The sequence below is a fragment of the Entelurus aequoreus genome, linkage group LG09, assembly GCF_033978785.1.
Source record: "Entelurus aequoreus isolate RoL-2023_Sb linkage group LG09, RoL_Eaeq_v1.1, whole genome shotgun sequence".
NCBI lineage: Eukaryota > Metazoa > Chordata > Actinopteri > Syngnathiformes > Syngnathidae > Entelurus > Entelurus aequoreus.
Window position 1 is genome coordinate 24,063,338 of NC_084739.1, and position 18,464 is coordinate 24,081,801.

Genomic DNA, 18,464 nt, shown 5'->3' on the forward strand with positions numbered 1-18,464 from the left:
GCGTTTTGTTTCTCAATATTATGCAAAAGCAACTTTTCTTACCTTCTGGTACTTACTGATCTGTATTTGGGATCTGCATAAATCCTGAAAAATTGTGCGAGTCCGCCTTTGTAGTCCGTGTCAACATCATAGTCGATAAGCTTCTTCTTTTTGTCTATCTTCTTGTTATGGGACATTCATCCTCTGCTGTTGCCATTTCTAATATAAAGTAGTGTAAAGTTCTTACTTATATCTGTCAGTAAACCCGCCATGAAAGCGCTAAAACATACAGGTGTAGTGAGTTTACATTATTCACCCAAGGAACCTTAGTTATTAGAAAGTTCCGGTCAGACGGTTTTTCACAGGACAAATTTCCGGTGTTGTTTCCGGATGAGGAGATTCTGCTCTGTTGTTGCTTTAAGTAAAGTCTGAATGTCAATCAAACAGTTAGCTCCATCTTTTGACACTTCTTCCACTCCCGTCCTTGCACGCTACACGGCTACAACAAAGATGACGGGGAGAAGACGCTGCCGAAGGTGAGCCACGTAAATAAGACCGCCCACAACGGCGTATTCGTAATCGACAGTCAAAAAGCGGCTTAAAGGCCTACTGAAATTAAATTTATTTAGTTAAACAGGGATAGCAGATCCATTCTATGTGTCATACTTGATCATTTCGCGATATTGCCATATTTTTGCTGAAAGGATTTAGTAGAGAACAACGACGATAAAGTTTGCAATTTTTGGTCGCTGATAAAAAAAAGCCTTGCCCCTACCGAAAGTAGCGTGACGTCACAAGCTGCAGTGCTGCTCACATTTCCCCATTGTTTACACCAGCAGCGAGAGAGATTCGGACCGAGAAAGCGATGATTACCCCATTAATTTGAGCGAGGATGAAAGATTTGTGGATGAGGAACATAAGAGTGAAGGACTAGAGTGTAGTGCAGGACGTATCTTTTTTCGCTCTGACCGTAACTTAGGTACAAGGGTTCATTGGATTCCACACTTTCTCCTTTTTCTATAGTGGATCACGGATTTTTATTTTAAACCACCTCGGATACTATATCCTCTTGAAAATGAGAGTCGAGAACGCGAAATAGACATTCACAGTGACTTTTATCTCCACGACAATACATCGGCGAAACACATTAGCTACGGAGCTAACGTGATAGCATTGTGCTCAAATGCAGAAATAAACTAAATAAATAAACCCCTGACTGGAAGGATAGACAGAAAATCAACAATACTATTAAACCATGGACATGTAAATACACGGTTAATGCTTTCCAGCTTGGCGAAGATTAACAATGCTGTTGCTAACGACGCCATTGAAGCTAACTTAGCAACGGGACCTCACAGAGCTATGATAAAAACATTAGCGCTCCACCTACGCCAGCCAGCCCTCATCTGCTCATCAACACCCATGCTCACCTGCGTTCCAGCGATCGACGGAAGGACGAAGGACTTCACCCGATCATCCGTGCGGTTGGCGGCTAGCGTCGGCTAGCGCGTCTACTATCCAAGTAAGTCCTCCTGGTTGTGTTGCTACAGCCAGCCGCTAATACACAGATCCCACCTACAACTTTCTTCTTTGCAGTCTTCATTTTTCATTAAACAAATTGCAAAAGATTCACCAACACAGATGTCCAGAATACTGTGGAATTTTGAGATGAAAACAGAGCTTTTTTGTATTGGATTCAAACGTGTACCAATACTTCCGTTTATCTAGTGACGTCACGCGCATACGTCATCATACAAAGACGTTTTCAACCGGAAGTTTAGCGGGAAATTTAAAATTGCACTTTATAAGTTAACCCAGCCGTATTGGCATGTGTTGCAATGTTAAGATTTCATCATTGATATATATACTATCAGACTGCGTGGTCGGTAGTAGTGGGTTTCAGTAGGCCTTTAAAGATGATCTGTAAAACCTAATCTATGCAACAATTTGACCAAAGAACCACCATTACATGTTATGTAGATTACAAGGAAGTGTTTTTAATATAGAAAAAATAATAATAATAATGTGACTCCTTTAATTCGCCCGGTGCGTCTTATATATGAAAAAATATAAAAAATAGACCATTCATGGGCCTTATAATCCGGTGCGCCCTATGGTACGGAAAATACGGTATATATATATGTTTTTATAAATACTGTCTTATATTCCTTTATTTGCCGTATTCAAGCTGGTTTTAGTTTAACTGAATGCATGCTTATACAGTAGAGATAGTTAACTATAGTTCAATCTGTTCATTTACAGTATTGTATTGTATTGCACTTTGGCTACCCCTGTGGTAAATTTTAAATGTGCTTTATAAAAAATAAAGTTGATTTGTTGTTGTTTGCTTATGTAGTCTATGTATATGTTCCACAGTTTGGTCTCCTACAGTAAACACGTCACACAGATACGGACACAGGCCTTCTTCTTCATCCGTGACTTGAATGAAATGTATGTATGCTACCTCTAACACTTATGTTTATCCCAGTTTATTTTTACTTTTCATTTCTGTCAAACTGGATAATTCAATTACATATTGTTTGATAAAGCGTCACATTTCAGAGCTGCCCACTTTGCTGATTGATGCCACGTAACCTTTTTTTTTTTTTAATTACAAATGCAGTACGGTAGTAGTGCGCAAAAGCAATCATACAGTAAAAAATGCTCATAGTAAAATGGATAATGGAACAACTACTTATTGGTAAAAGTCAGAGTAAATATGCAAATGCAGGAATTTATTTCACTATTTACAATACTATGAGATTCGCGCAGTGAGCAAATTGAGGGTTTGAATGTGTATGTTCTCTCCATGCGTGAGAGAGATTTACACAGGTACTGCAGCTTCCTCCCACATTATCATAACTGTATTTGAAACACCCCCTTTTCATCACCAGACTCAATATGTCACCCTTCTTGGTGTGATGTCAACTGGAGACCATTTTCCCGCATAGACAACGTGGATAAAGGCATATAAAAATATTATTTTCATGACTTAATTGCATGTTTTGTTGACCTGGTGTATGATTACTTCAAAACTGATATGACAATCATGTGCAAAAAAGAAAATTAAAAGAATCATCATATCCAGACTTCCCTGCTCCTCCATTTTCTCTTCCAATGACACCAAAGCCTGTGTTTCCTTATGATCTTTCAGCATTTACTTTAGCATCTTGAGGAAAACATCAGTAGAAGAGGACGCCAAATGGAATACTAGCGGCTTACCTTCTTTTTCTCTCGTTTTTAAACGTTCCCTCTAAAGTGCGCTCCTGCACAATTGCACACTGTTCGCGCATCCTCTGCGCAAAGCAAATCAATGCCATGCACAAAATGAAACCCCATTTTAATTCTAAACAAAATAAACACATAATTTGTTGCAGTTATGGCCACACAAAAAGTCGGAAAACTCCAACACCACACAAAATGTACATTTCAGGTAGTTAAACAATGAATCCCCAAACAGATGTGTTTATTCTACTGTCATTTATTAGAAATTATCATTTATGGATATTAATCATGAAATTACTATTACTAGATTATAGAAAATATGTACCCGGGTACCCAAACTACGGCTTCCTGGCACCCAAGTAAAATATATATATATATATATATATATATATATATATATATATATATATATATATATATATATATATATATATATATATATATATATATATATATATATATATATATAATATATATATATATATATATATATATACACACTACAGTATATATATATATATATATATATATATATATATATATATATATATATATATATATATATATATATATATATATATATTATATATACACACACGTATACTGTACATGTACACACACATATATATATACACATACATATATATATATACACATATACATATACACACACACACACATATACTGTATGTGTATGTATATATATATATATATATAATATATATATATATATATTATGTATATATGACTGTAACATAGCTGAATCTAATTATGGCCTACACTGTACTTTATTTCTTTTATTTGTTCCTGTAGCATTGTGGAAGGTCTGAAAAATCTGAGGACAATTGAAAAGGGTGCATTCACCGAACTGCCCTATCTGGAATATTTGTGAGTATATGTGTCTTTATTGTTTCTATTACAATACATCCCCACTATTTGCATGGTTATGTTCCAAAAGCGTGGCGTATTAGAGAAGCCCTTAAGAATGTCTATTCCTGCAAACTTTTTGTTGACATTTCCTACTATTTCTGATAAAAATTTGCAATGAAAAGTGAACATTGTAGTTGTTATAGGTTGGTTGGCAACACTAATTTGGCCCTAGTGTGTGAATGTGAGTGTGAATGTTGTCTTTCTATCTGTGTTGGCTCTGCGATGAGGTGGCGACTTGTCCAGGGTGTAACCCGCCTTCCGCCCGTGTGCAGCTGAGATAGGCTCCAGCACCCCCCGCAACCCCAAAAGGGACAAGCGGTAGAAAATGGATGAATGGCATTGTAGTTGTTACATTAAAATGAGCTCCAGAACTCTCCATGTCCTTCTACAAATGCCATTGCTCGCTCGTGACGAAGGAGGATAAAAAGCTAAATGCATGGAACGGGGCTCGATTTGGGCCGATAAAAATTTTGTTCGATGATATATTCACCTACGAATTATTGCCGATAAACAATATTATTACCATTATTTTATTATCATTTGCTTTAACATTGTAATTAAAATGTAAACTTTTACATACCAACAAATAATAAAACATTTAATATACTGTGTATGTAAGCAAAATTTTGCACTGGAATAAAACATCCCAATCAAAAGCAATAAAATAGGTCCTGTTTTTGTTAAGGAGGGGGTGGGGGACCCTCAAATACACATAACAAAAACTCTAAATAAAATGGTTAAAGTTATTGTGCTTAAAATTGAGTTTATATCAATAACTATGTGCAAAAACGGCAGAGCCTTTGTGTTTAATGTAAATACAGTAACAGTAGCTCAGTTTTTAAACAGAAATGTGTTTATACAAGTTTAGATTTGGGTACACTACTTAATGCAAAAGATGTTATTGTCTGTTTACATGTTAGTATTTAAGCTAGCTAGCAAACTAACGCTCGTTGGTCTCTGTTATTTTATGAACATGTGGTTATCAATCACGTTTTTTTTTCAAGACTTTAATTTAATACGATAATACTAACCGTCGGCAGTCTTACAGCGGTAATCATTGCTACCGTTTCTTTGTAGTACAAACTAATCATTACTCCTGTTTATTTGTAGTACAAACTAATCATTACTCCTGTTTATTTGTAGTACAAACTAATCATTACTACCATTTATTTGTAGTACAAACTAATCATTACTACCATTTATTTGTAGTACAAATGCTTAAACCGATGCAAAAGTGTAACCGCTCATGTAACCTAACAAAGCATGGCGATTATCGAGGCTGGCAAGTTTACCGACTTCATTTTCATTTATCGTCCGGTTAATTGACTTATCAAATATAGGCCCAGGCATAAACAGTGTTATTCAAATGCCGACCTGGGGACCAAACGGGCCCCCAAGTTCAATTAAAAACTTGTGAGACAAACATTTAAGGAGCAAATTCCTAAAAACACTAAAGTGCTCCTGTTGTATAGAACAGGGGTTCTTAACCTTTTTGACCTCGGGGCCCAACTTTTCCATTAAAGAGGGGTCCGGGAATCACTCAAATTTTAACACTGAATTAGTCATTTTACTTTTGATTTGAATTGTATTAAATAATTATACCTAACCTGCTTATAGTTTAACTGAATAAACCTTGTGAAATGATCACAAGGATTATTATCAAGACTTACGCTGATTACATTGATTACAAAAATAATTACTAATAAAATATACTGCAAAAGAAATTATTCATAAAAACGAAGGAAGAACATTTACATACAATTACACAGTGCTAAAATAAATAAATTCTAACTAAAAATAATTATACATAATAAGAATATATGTATATTTCTTAAATAAACCCCCAATAAGAAGGAAAACAAGCGCTTTTTGTGTCGTCCTCGCCAATTCCAGGTCCTATATGGCTGTCAAAGTGTCCCGACTTGTTGGATTATATTCTCAGCCATCTACTTTTCAGGTGAGATGCATGATTTATGATCTAGAATAAATTACAGGCCGCAAGGGAGCGAGGAAACAGCAGACAACTCGATGATGTAAACATAGGGACACACAAAAGTGATCACGGCGCCGCTATAAATCATTTGTCTGCGTTAGCGCTTATAATAACAATATCACTAATACTTGGTTAATATTCAAGTCACGAAATGTAAATGCAGTATTGTTGTCGCTTTTCGAATGGTTATTTATCGGATTTTATGGGTGGAATAGTGGAACTCCAATTGGCTCCACTGTAAGCGGACGTACTTTTATTTAATATTTAGAATGTATTATTTTTAAATACATCCGTCGTCATGTCTTTCATAATGATTGTGAATGATAGGCAAAATTCCAAAAAAGGGCAAAATTCCAAAAAAGGGCATTTCCCCTTTAAGTGAGCAGAATAAGGTGTGCAAACCATTTTGTGTCTGTCTGCATTAATACTGTATGCAAAACATACGCTGATAATAAACACGCCCAGAATAGTGGGAGGAGAAGATGCAAATATAATTATTTAGCACGCGCAAAAAGATTTATTAACACACCACCGTTTTTCCGAGCACTATTTTGCGGTTTATTTAGCCCAAGTCAGAAAGACATGCAAACTGACAGTACCACACACAGCTGCAGGATTGGTGCTCGCACTGCACAGACAGACGATGGACAGACGAGAATCCTCCATCCTATGTGTGTGTGTGTGCGTCAACATTTTGGACGGTCCGTTATAAAAATATTACACATATAGTCTATTCAGCAACATCCTTGTATAATTTTATAGCTGCTAGATGACCTAAGGGGCTGACTAAATCAAATTTAATTGATGCATTTTGGTGTCCTTTGGTATTTTCTTAATGATGTAATTTTTTTTCACATAGAATACATATTAAAGATTTCTTATAAGAAAAAAAACTTTTTTAAGTATGCATTTTTTTGCATCTTGAGCGGCGTACGTGCAGCCTTCTACCAATGAGCGCACCTTTAGCTGTGAAAAATAAATGGTTTCTAAGTAGATGCCTGCAGGACTGCTTCTAAATTCCCATACAAAAGTAGTCTCCTGCATGTTTGAAAACATAGCAAAATGCCACAGGTAGGAGCATGATAACATGAATGTGCAGTAAATGAGAGTGTCTCCGTGGTATTGCCTCTTAAAGTACAGGCAAAATCCTCATTTACTTTTCAATTGCACATGCAGTCTTAGTAAATTGCAACACGCCCACTAATGGTACCCGTTATTTTATAGATCGCACACGCCGTTTAGCACGATGTGCTTGGATTTTAGTATATAATGATTTGTTATCACATGTTTAATCATTTTCATCAACTTGAGCAAATGTGGGCCAAAAAATGTGGGTTTGCAAATGCTAAATCCTAAATATGTGGTGTCCACTGTAATTTGTTTTTTTTCACCATTCATGCAGGATCAATTATTGTTTATAAATCAGTCAGTCACTTCATACACCAAGTACCATTGCCACCAAAAATGATGTTGCATCGATGGACTTAATGTTACGACATTATGGCATGCTTTTCCTTACAGGCGCATCTATAACACTGGATTGATGCACCTGCCAGACTTATCCACTATATCCTTTGTGGGAATCGTCTTCTTCCTGTGAGTAATTTCTTTTAAAACAATTACTTTGGTTGCACTTTTACATTTCATATAATTTAAATCTATTAATCAATTCTGAACTTTTTAGAGTGGAATGTATTTGATTTTGTAGATCGATAGAAGACAACATGGCGATCACAAGCGTCCCTGCCAACTCCTTCTGTGGTATTTCAAAGATGATACTTGACATGTGCGTGCACGGAGCCAATACTTTGTCTTGGCACTTTATTAGAACACGCTGTTAATGCTTCCCAAATGTGACTGCATGTTGACCACCTGTGTTTACAGAAACCTGGTCAGTTGTGGTATCAAGGAAGTGAATCCTTTTGCTTTCAATGGAACTAACCTCGGAAGACTGTAAGTCTTCCCTTACCAATTGTTGTTTTTTTGCAACATACAAGCTTTAAAATATAATAATGATGGATTTGTGCATTTGTTTTAGATGTTGTATGTTTTTTTCTAGTAAAGAGCTCTCCTCACTTGTTTTTCTTTTTCTACGTTTGCAGAGATTTAAGTCACAACAGATGTCTTAGAAAGCTTCCGGAGGATGCATTTAGGGGAGCCACTGGTCCAATGTATTTGTGAGTATTGAAAACAAATTATTTCATGAATTAAACATGTTACAAATATTTATTTGTCTTGTCATTTTTTAAACCTGTTATCATTTTAAAAAAACAAATAAACATGACTACTCTCTAGCTGCTTTATCACCTCTCAGTGCACTGTTTTGGTTTTTCAGCCTGGCACTGAGCTGTTTAGCTTTCCAACATCCTGCTCTTATAGTCTCAAGGTTAGAAGAAAATAAGAGGGCTGAACATAAATCAGCTTTAAAAAGTACCTTTTAACTACTAGCTTATTCAGTCATGAAGACTATATAAATAAAGGAGTAAAAGCTCATTTGAAGAAGGCATCAATTTGAGGTAGACTGATCGTGCCTTGTGGAAACCTGACTTGTTTTAGTGCACTGTGCTCCTAAAGTACCGCGAGTTATCCTCACTTAAATCTTGTGTACTGCACAGGGCTGTACCTTTAGCTTTTTCACTCGCACATAGGAGCACAGAAAAAAACTGGGGAGAACAGAGATCATTTAAGAGCAGTAGGACATGAATAGGGCTGTGAATCTTTGGGTGTCCCACGATTCGATTCAATGTCGATTCTTGGGGTCACGATTCGATTCTAAATTGATTTTTTTTTTCAATTCAACACGATTCTCGATTCAAAAACGCTTTTTTTCCCCGATTCAAAACGATTCTCTATTCATTCAATACATAGGATTTCAGCAGGATCTACCCCGGTCTGCTGACATGCAAGCAGAGTAGTAGATTTTTGTAAAAAGCTTTTATAATTGTAAAGGATAATGTTTTATCAACTGATTGCAATAATGTAAATTTGTTTTAACTATTAAATGAACCAAAAATATGACTTATTTTATCTTTGTGAAAATATTGGACACAGTGTGTTATCAAGCTTATGAGATGCGATGCAAGTGTAAGCCACTGTGACACCATTGTTCTTTTTTTTTTTTTATAAATGTCTAATGATGATGTCAATGAGGGATTTTTAATCACTGCTATGTTGAAATTGTAACTAATATTGATACTGTTGTTGATAATATTCATTTTTGTTTCTCTACTTTTGGTTTGTTCTGTGTCGTGTTTGTGTCTCCTCTCAATTGCTCTGTTTATTGCAGTTCTGAGTGTTGCTGGGTCGGGTTTGGTTTTGGAATTGGATTGCATTGTTATGGTATTGCTGTGTATTGTTTTGTTGGATTGATTAATTAAAATTCAAATAAAAATAAAAATAACATTTTTTTAAATAAATAAAAATCGATTTTTTAAAAATGAGATCGATTCTGAATCGCACAACGTGAGAATCGCGATTCGAATTTGAATCGATTTTTTCCCACACCCCTAGTACGTAATATTAGAAATGGCGACAGCAGAGAATGAATGTCCCACAACAAGAGGATAGAGAAAAAGAATGAGCTTATTGACTACAGCTCAGACTAAAATGGCAGACGCGCACGTCATTCATATTGCCCAATTCTGGGTGGATCTTGCATAAGAAGAAGAGGTCGGGGTAATTTTTTTGCAATGCAGTCTGCTGAAAATGATGGAAAACGCCACTCTACCTAGCAACTGACGCTGTAGTCAATGTTGAAGTTGTCATAAAACAACACTGGAAAAAATTCTCCTCTTATAAAGAGTAAAAATGTATTACTACAAGTAATTTTTGCTTGTAATGAGCAAAAAAATATGCCAAGAAAACAAGTCAAAATTGTCTTGGTAAGATTTCTTGAAATAAGATATTATACTTAAGCTTTAGAAAAACTTAAAAGTGATCTTGAAATGAACTATTAAAACATTATCACAGCCAAGTGATGGTATAATGCAGTGCGGCATGTGCACACACACTCGGGGGAGTTGATATCGGTATCGGTAATTAAGAGTTGGACAATATCGGAATATCTGATAGCGGCAAAAAAGCCATTATCGGACATCTCTAATCATAATGCTTTCAGCGGCGCTAATGTTGTTAATTCAGCCGCAAACAGCATCAGTGGATTGTACAAACATTGTTATTACCTTTCTGTCTGATGCTGCGTGTTCAGAAAACATACTGGTCGGGGGGACCCCAGAGACTTGAATGGAGAGAGCATGGACCCCAAACAAGAGGCGCCAGGTTGGGAGACCTCGGATATGTGTGGCTGTGCCCGGAAGCATTGCAGTCGTTCTGATGTTAGTTTTCCTAAAAAAATAAACCAAAATAATACGTCTTCATATATAAATAAATGATAAATGGGTTATACTTGTATAGCGCTTTTCTACCTGCGCTTTGACAGTATTTCCACATTCACCCATACACACACACATTCACACACTGATGGCGGGAGCTGCCATGCAAGGCGCTAACCAGCAGCCATCAGAGGCAAAGGGTGAGGTGTCTTGCCCAAGGACACAACGGACGTGACTAGGAAGGTAGAAGGTGGGAATTGAACCCCAGTAACCAGCAACACTCCGATTGCTGGCACAGCCACTCTACCAACTTCGCCACGCCGTCCCTATAGTTATAGTATATAGTTCTAACCATACTAAACCTCATAAACTTACAATAAAACATGCTTTTAATTCATCAAAGTATGATTTGGGGTAATTTTTGCAGCTGTATTTAATGCACCCTTCGACTATATTCATGAAGCTTATAGTGACCAGCGCGCTTTGAACACGCTACACGCATCATAAGTCAGAAAATACACAATGACCAAAAAAAATTTAAAATATTAGTCATTTTGCCAAAAAAAATAAAAAATCATTAGCTTTGGACTAACAATTACGGAGAATATGTCAACTGTGTTGGCTGCCTCCAATGTGTTGTTTGTACTCACTGCTCTATGTCTGTGCTTTTAACTCTTGGTTTCTTTGAATATTTTTCATATGTTTTGCTGTGGCCAGTCTGCATGGCTTCCTGATTACTTAATAATCATATTACCTTGAATACTAAGTAAGCAAGTGAGTAACATTTAATTGCACATTTAATAGCCACAAAGTGCTTCACGACACAGTTAAAGTATCAAAAATTGCATCTAATATAAAAAGGCCAATATACAATCTAAAAGCACAATATAAAAACAATATAAAACAATATATGAAACAATATAAAAACAAAGTAAAAGACAACGTCAAGAATCACAACAGCCCAGGAGTAGCTAATGAAAAGCCTGAACAAAAAATGAGTACTTGGTTACCCTGCCGAGTTTTACACAACACAGACACTAAGCAACGGCACATTATTTGCAGATTATAATTATTGATTTGCAAAAAATATTTTTTGGACCAATTAGGTGAAGTTGCATAATTTCCCACGGCACACCAGACAATATCTCGCGGCACAGTGGGTGAAAAGCACTGCACTAAACCATGAAGCCAGGAGTTGAGCTTCTGCTTCTTAGACGGCTTCAAAGTGCAGTAGAGCTGGATGTCATCAGCAAAAAAAAAAAGTGAAAAGAAACATCACTAAACCTTTGAATAATCTTTCCCAAAGGGTTCAAATACAGCAAAAACAATAAAGGGCGCAAAACAGAACCTTGAGGCACGCCACACAACAAATCTGCTGACTCATACCTAATTTGATTAGCTGTAACACTAAAGCTACGCCCAGACAAATATGACGAGAACCACTGAACTAATGCCGCTTTTTACTGCAATATTTATTAGTTTCGTTTGGATTATTGGTGACACATGCAGAAAAGCTGCCATTTTAAAGCAAAGTTTTGTCAGGCAAAGTGTATTCAGTGACTATTAGTGAGAGTGAGAAATGCCACATTCCCCATGAGTATGTGTGCTTGCTTACCTCCACAAGTTACTCTTGTCATTCATTGGCACTCCTTCCCGGCTAACCTTTACTTTCCATCATTTTCTTCGATGCTATGTAAACGCTTCCTGCATTTTTGGCGAGTGGACGTCTCCATGCCGACAAAAACTCTTTAATTAAAATATTTTTTTAATGAGGAAGTGCAGTGTGGCTTAGCGGCAACTCTGAACTGGTGTCCAACATGGCGTCTTGTAGTCACGTGAGGACTTTTGACCAATCATTGAGGAGATCGTCTGAAACCGAGTTGTCCATACCATAGACATCTTATAGACGCCACATCGACCGCTGTCGCCATCTTGAACCGGTCGACATCCCCATCTAGAGCAGCGGTGCCTAACCACAAGAAATAAAAAAATGAAAATAAAAAAAATATATATTTTTTTTTTAATTAAATCAACATAAAAAACACAATATATACATTATATATCAATACAGTCTGTAGGGATACAGTCCGTAAGCACACATGATTGTATTTCTTTATGAAAAAAAAAGAAAACACTTTTTTTTCATGTTTTCTTCAATAACATTTGGGGTGAGTGTAATTGGTATTCTTAAATGAACTGACTTTTCTCACGGAGTGCAAAAAGGCACGTGCTTGAGCACCACTAGGGCTGAGTCTTAAACTTTTTTTAATTAAGTACCACCTTAGGAAAAAAAACTTGGCTCTCCAAGTACCACCACAATGACCAACATTTAAATACAGTAGCGTAATAGGCGTAAGTATTCATTTAAAACAAGGAAGAGGTTTTATATGACAAGTATATTTTAATATTTTTGGCCACTGTAACGTTATATATAGGAACATCAAACTGTACTTTGATCAAGTGATTCTTTGGCGTACAGGGGAATGGCAGCGGTCAGCAACCCAAAATGTTGAAAGAGCCATATTGGACCAAAAATACAAAAAAAAAACCTGTCTGGAGCCGCAAAAAAATGAAAAGCCTTATATGAGTCATATAATGAAGACAACACATGATGTAAGTGTCCATATTAGTTATATTAGCCTACTATTAAAATGACTTTAAAAGTCTTATATAAGTGTTATAATGAAGACAACACGTGTCTATATTAGCCTACTATCAAAATGATTATGTGTCGCAGGCTGACGCAAATCTTTGTTGACAGAAATGTTCAAATGTAATATTTATTATACATACATTTTTACAACATTGGAAAACAGTACTAAAACGGAGGCTTTTCAGAGGTTGTGATAACTCCTGGAAATGACCAAAGGTGTGTGTTTGTGTTCACATTGAAGGAAACAGAAACAGCAAATAAAATGTACCTAAAATACGAGGCATAATGATGCATTATGTACCATGAATTGATTTACGTGGACCCCTACTTGAACAAGTTGAAAAACGTATCCGGGTGTTACCATTTAGTGGTCAATTGTATGGAATATGTACTGTACTGTGCAATCTACTAATAAAAGTTTCAATCAATCAATCAACATACAGCCAGCCTAAATAGCATGTTAGCATTGATTAGCTGGCAGTCATGCACTGACCAAATATGCCTGATTAGCATTCCACACGAGTCAACAACATCAACAAAGCCCACCTTTGTGCATTCACGCACAGCATAAAACGTTTGGTGGACAAATGGAGACAAAGAAGGAGTGGCATAAAACATGCCTTTCTGTGGCAGCATCAAGGAAAGTTGTACATGTAAACAAACTACGGTGCGTTCAAGGACTTCCGAAGTTAGTAGGACAAGATGGTGTGCGCCAAATACTCCCAGCAGTGAGCCTTGTTTAATATAAACAGTGGGATTTCTAACAATTTTTTTGTGTCATGTTTGTCCTCCTACAGAAACCATATCAAAACAAAATATTTTCTATTTTCCTCATCTTTTAGTCCATTCGGAGTAGACCACGCAGATGAATCCATGCATGGGAACTGATGTTTGTGTACATTTGTTTGTGTGATTCAGGGATGTGTCCTCCACAGCTTTAAGCCTCCTCCCGCAGACGGGGTTGCAGCAGGTAAAGCAACTGAAAGCCACATCTGCTTTTGCTCTCAAGCGCCTTCCTCCACTGGACACCCTGGCTAAGCTGGAGAAAGCCGACATCACGTACCCGAGCCACTGCTGTGCTTTCAACGCATGGTACATCAAACGCAGGTAAAGTGTGCGCGGACACATGTGCATATTGTATATGTGTATTTGGTACATGGGGAAATGCACATTAATGGACATTAAGTTAAGTTAAAGTATCAATGATTGTCTCTTACACACACACACACACACACACACACACACACACACACACACACACACACACACACACGCACACGCACACACGTAAATGACAAATGCATCCACCACAAAGCCTCAACAGTGAAACCTGGCAACTGTTTGTACATTACAGGGAAGAGGCCATGAAGAAGCCATTATCACCTTTCTGCAAAACAATCCAACAATTACTGTAAGTTGAAACTTATATGACACTGCTATGTGAATTAAATAAAAACTAACCAGCAGACAACACGATTTGCAACAAAAACATGTACAAAACCCGAAACCAGTGAAGTTGGCACGTTGTGTAACTTGTAAATAAAAACAGAATACAATGATTTGCAAATCGTTTTCAACCTATATTTAATTGAATAGACTGCAAAGACAAGATACTTAACGTTCGAACTGGAAAATGTTGTTATTTGTTGCAAATATTAGCTCATTTGCAATTTGATGCCTGCAACATGTTAAAAAAAAAGCTGGCACAAGTGGCAAAAAAGACTGAGAACGTTGAGGAATGCTCGTCAAACACTTATTTGGAACATCCCACAGGTGAACAGGCTCATTGGGAACAGGTGGGTGCCATGATTGGGTATAAAAGCAGCTTGCATGAAATGCTCAGTCATTCACAAACAAGGATGGGGCGAGGGTCACCACTTTGTCAACAAATGCGTGAGCAAATTGTTGAACAGTTTAAAAACAACATTTCTCAACCAGCTGTTGCAAGGAATTTAGGGATTTCACCATCTACGGTCCATAATGAAAATCAAAAGGTTCAGAGAATCTGGAGAAATCACTATACGTACGCGGCATGCCCGTGACCTCCGATCCCTCAGTTGGTACTGCATCAAAAAGCGACATCAGTGTGTAAAGGATATCACCAGGAACACTTCAAAAAACCATTGTCAGTAACTACAGTTTGTCGCTACATCTGTAAGTGGAAGTTAAAACTCTACTATGCAAAGCGAAATCTATTCATCAACAACACCCAGAAACGCTGCCGGCTTCGCTGTGCCCGATAGCATTCAAGATGGACTGATGCAAAGTGGAAAAGTGTTCTGTGGTCTGACGAGTCCACATTTCAAATTGTTTTTGGAAACTGTGGATGTCGTGTCCTCCGGACCAAAGAGGAAAAGAACCATCCCCACTGTTATAGGCGCAAAGTTCAAAAGCCAGCATCTGTGATGGTATGGGGGTGTATTAGTGGGTACCTTTCACATCTGTGAAGGAACCATTAATTCTGAAAGGTACATACAGGTTTTGGAGCAACATATGTTGCCATCCAAGCAACGTTATAATGAACGCCCCTGCTTATTTCAGCAAGACAATGCCAAGCCACGTGTTACGACAGTGTGGCATTATAGTAAAAGAGTGCGGGTACTAGACTGGCCTGCCTGTAGTGCAGACCTGTCTCCCATTGAAAATGTGTGGCGCAATATGAAGCGTAAAATACGACAACGGAGACCCCGGACTGTTGAACAACTTAAGCTGTACATCAAGCAAGAATGGGAAATAATTTCACCTGAAAAGCTTCAAAAATTGGTCTCCTCAGTTCCCAAACGTTTACTGAGTGTTGTTAAAAGGAAAGGCCATGTAACACAGTGGTGAACATGCCCCTGTGCCAACTTTTTTGCAATGTGTTGCTGCCATTAAATTCTAAGTTAATGATTATTTGCAAAAAAAAAGAAGTCTCTCAGTTCGAACATTAAATATCTTGTGTTTGCAGTCTATTCAATTAAATATACGTCAAAAAGGATTTGCAAATCATTGTATTCTGTTTTTATTTACCATTTACACAACGTGCCAACTTCAATGGTTTTGGGTTTTGTAATCAGACAGATTTCCCAAAGCTTGGGAAGCGCTACTAAATGTTTGTGTACTCCTAGCTGTTAAATGTGCAATACAGTTGTACTTCGGTTTCCGTAAGCTGTGCTTTTCATATAATTCAGTCGTCTACAAAAGATTGGTTCATATATCTCTTATTTATCGCACGGCCAAACATTGTGCATAACAAAATAGTCTGCCCACGTAAACAAACAAAAAATCCCATGTGTTGTTGATGTACAAAGGATCAGGACCACCCCTCCCAACATGCAGATCACATGTTGTACGTAGGGACCTGCAATCCATAAGAGTCCTGTTTTGCGCAAAATCTAAAATGTCAATTACCGTATTTTTCGGACCAGATTATTAGTCGCACTGCCGAGAAGTGGGTCTATTCAAGTAAATTTTAAGGTAAAGTTAAAGTCCCAATGATAGTCACACACACACTAGGTGTGGTGAAATTATCCTCTGCATTTGACCCATCCCCATGTTCACCCCCTGGGAGGTGAGGGGAGCAGTGAGCAGCAGCGCTGGCTGCGATCGGGAATCATTTGGTGATTTAACCCCAAATTCCAACCCTTGATGCTGAGTGCCAAGCAGGGAGGTAATGGGTCCCATTTTTATAGTCTTTGGTATGACTCGGTTTGAACTCACGACCTACTAGTCTCAGGGCGGACACTCTAACCACAAGGCCACTGAGCAGGTTGGTTTAATTGGCTTTAAGATTATAAAGTGCATTAAAGAGGTCATACCATGATTTTTTTTTTTTTTTTAGAACACTTCCTTGTGGTCTACATAACACGTAATGGTGGTTCTTTGGTCAAAATGTTGCTTAGATTATGTTAAATAGATCATGTTCAGGTCTCTTTCTGACTGTCTCTACGCCCTTTGGTGGGCGGTCTTGGGGTGACTCCACATTGACAGCGTCTTCTCCCCCATCATCTTTGTTGTACTGATATGTTAGAATTGTACGTTACTTTGTATTAGAAATGGCAACAGCCCAGGATGAATGCCCCACAACAAAAGGATAGAGAAAAGTGAGCTTATTGACTTACAATGGCGGACGCGCACTCATTTTCAGGACTTATGCATCCCAAATACACATCAGCAGGTAGCATAATACCCGTATGTTGAAGCACAGTACGTCTGACTATGGTAGCCGTAATGCTCCATGTTCCATTAAGCTTCGTAACTTACTAAAGTCGTACTAAAAAAATTTTACGGATTTTTGAACGGCATTTGTAATGTTCTATATTCTCAATTAAACATCAAAGTTTTAGTGTTTTCTCACGGGTGCTTGCTAGCGTCATTTATTGAACAGGCGTCAACCTGCAGTCCACATGCATCTTCTGTGTGTGACTGCCACCTACTGGTCACACTTAACATTACACCATGTACCAAATAAAATTGCTTCGGGGTCGGTAAGTACAACCAGAATTATTATGTACATTAAGCGCAAGGGGTTATAAGGCGCACCGTCGATTTTTGAGAAATTGAAAGTATTTCAAGTGTGCCTGATAGTCCGAAAAATATGTTAATGAATGACAGGGCACTACATATTACATTTCATTGCGGACATATTCCTAGACTTGTTTCAGGAAAAGCTGCAAATTTATGATTTGATGTATATCTTGCACGAAAAAAAAAAATTGCAGTTTCTTTTCCAGAAATGTATTTCAGTACAAAACACTCATTAAATTAATTTCAAGTATGAAACATTATTTCACAAAAAGTGTGAAAATAAAAATCTGTTTAGGGCCCCAATTTAGCCAGAGGCATCTCTAGAATGGATATTGGTTCTTTTAGATTTGGGACACTGAAGACAGATTTTAGCCAGGGAATCCTTTATTTATGTTGTAGCGTCACTGGGAGTATTTCCGGGTTTCCCATAATGCTTTGCGGTGCTTGTTGAACATAGTTGTTAATAACATGTGTCAGGTTCAAACACGGATGACATCTATTAAACATGACAAGAAGCAAGGAATTAAACAGGGACAGAATTAAATTTGGCTCAATTGAGGAGAAACGCGTACACCTGTACCCTTGTACAGTGTCACCACACTCTGACGAAAGATTGTACGCCTCCTCTTTTATTTGGACTTTCCCTGATTACATGGCAACAGCTGTTTCTAAAGGTACGGGGGTCATAAACAGCCATCGCCTTTGATTACAAAACAGTTAAAAAGAAAAGGTCGGTTCAAAGAAAAGGTCGTAAAAGAGTTCAAATAAGAGGTCGTAAAAGAGTTCAAAGAAAAGGTGTCTGGAACTTGGGCAGATCCTGCTTTCTCCCCACTTTGTAGTTCTTGGG

General features: G+C 37.5%; 1 protein-coding gene across 2 annotated transcripts in view; it reads left to right on the top strand.

Annotated features, from left to right (window-relative positions):
* Window positions 1-18,464, top strand: part of LOC133657271 (lutropin-choriogonadotropic hormone receptor-like) — a 39,874-nt gene that overhangs the window by 11,728 nt on the left and 9,682 nt on the right. For both annotated transcript variants that reach the window (XM_062058396.1, XM_062058395.1), the window contains 8 exons: window positions 2,356-2,430; window positions 4,018-4,092; window positions 7,649-7,723; window positions 7,836-7,913; window positions 8,012-8,080; window positions 8,230-8,304; window positions 14,030-14,218; window positions 14,466-14,522. In XM_062058396.1, the coding sequence (XP_061914380.1) occupies window positions 2,356-2,430; window positions 4,018-4,092; window positions 7,649-7,723; window positions 7,836-7,913; window positions 8,012-8,080; window positions 8,230-8,304; window positions 14,030-14,218; window positions 14,466-14,522 (693 nt within the window). The remainder of the gene's footprint in view (window positions 1-2,355; window positions 2,431-4,017; window positions 4,093-7,648; window positions 7,724-7,835; window positions 7,914-8,011; window positions 8,081-8,229; window positions 8,305-14,029; window positions 14,219-14,465; window positions 14,523-18,464) is intronic.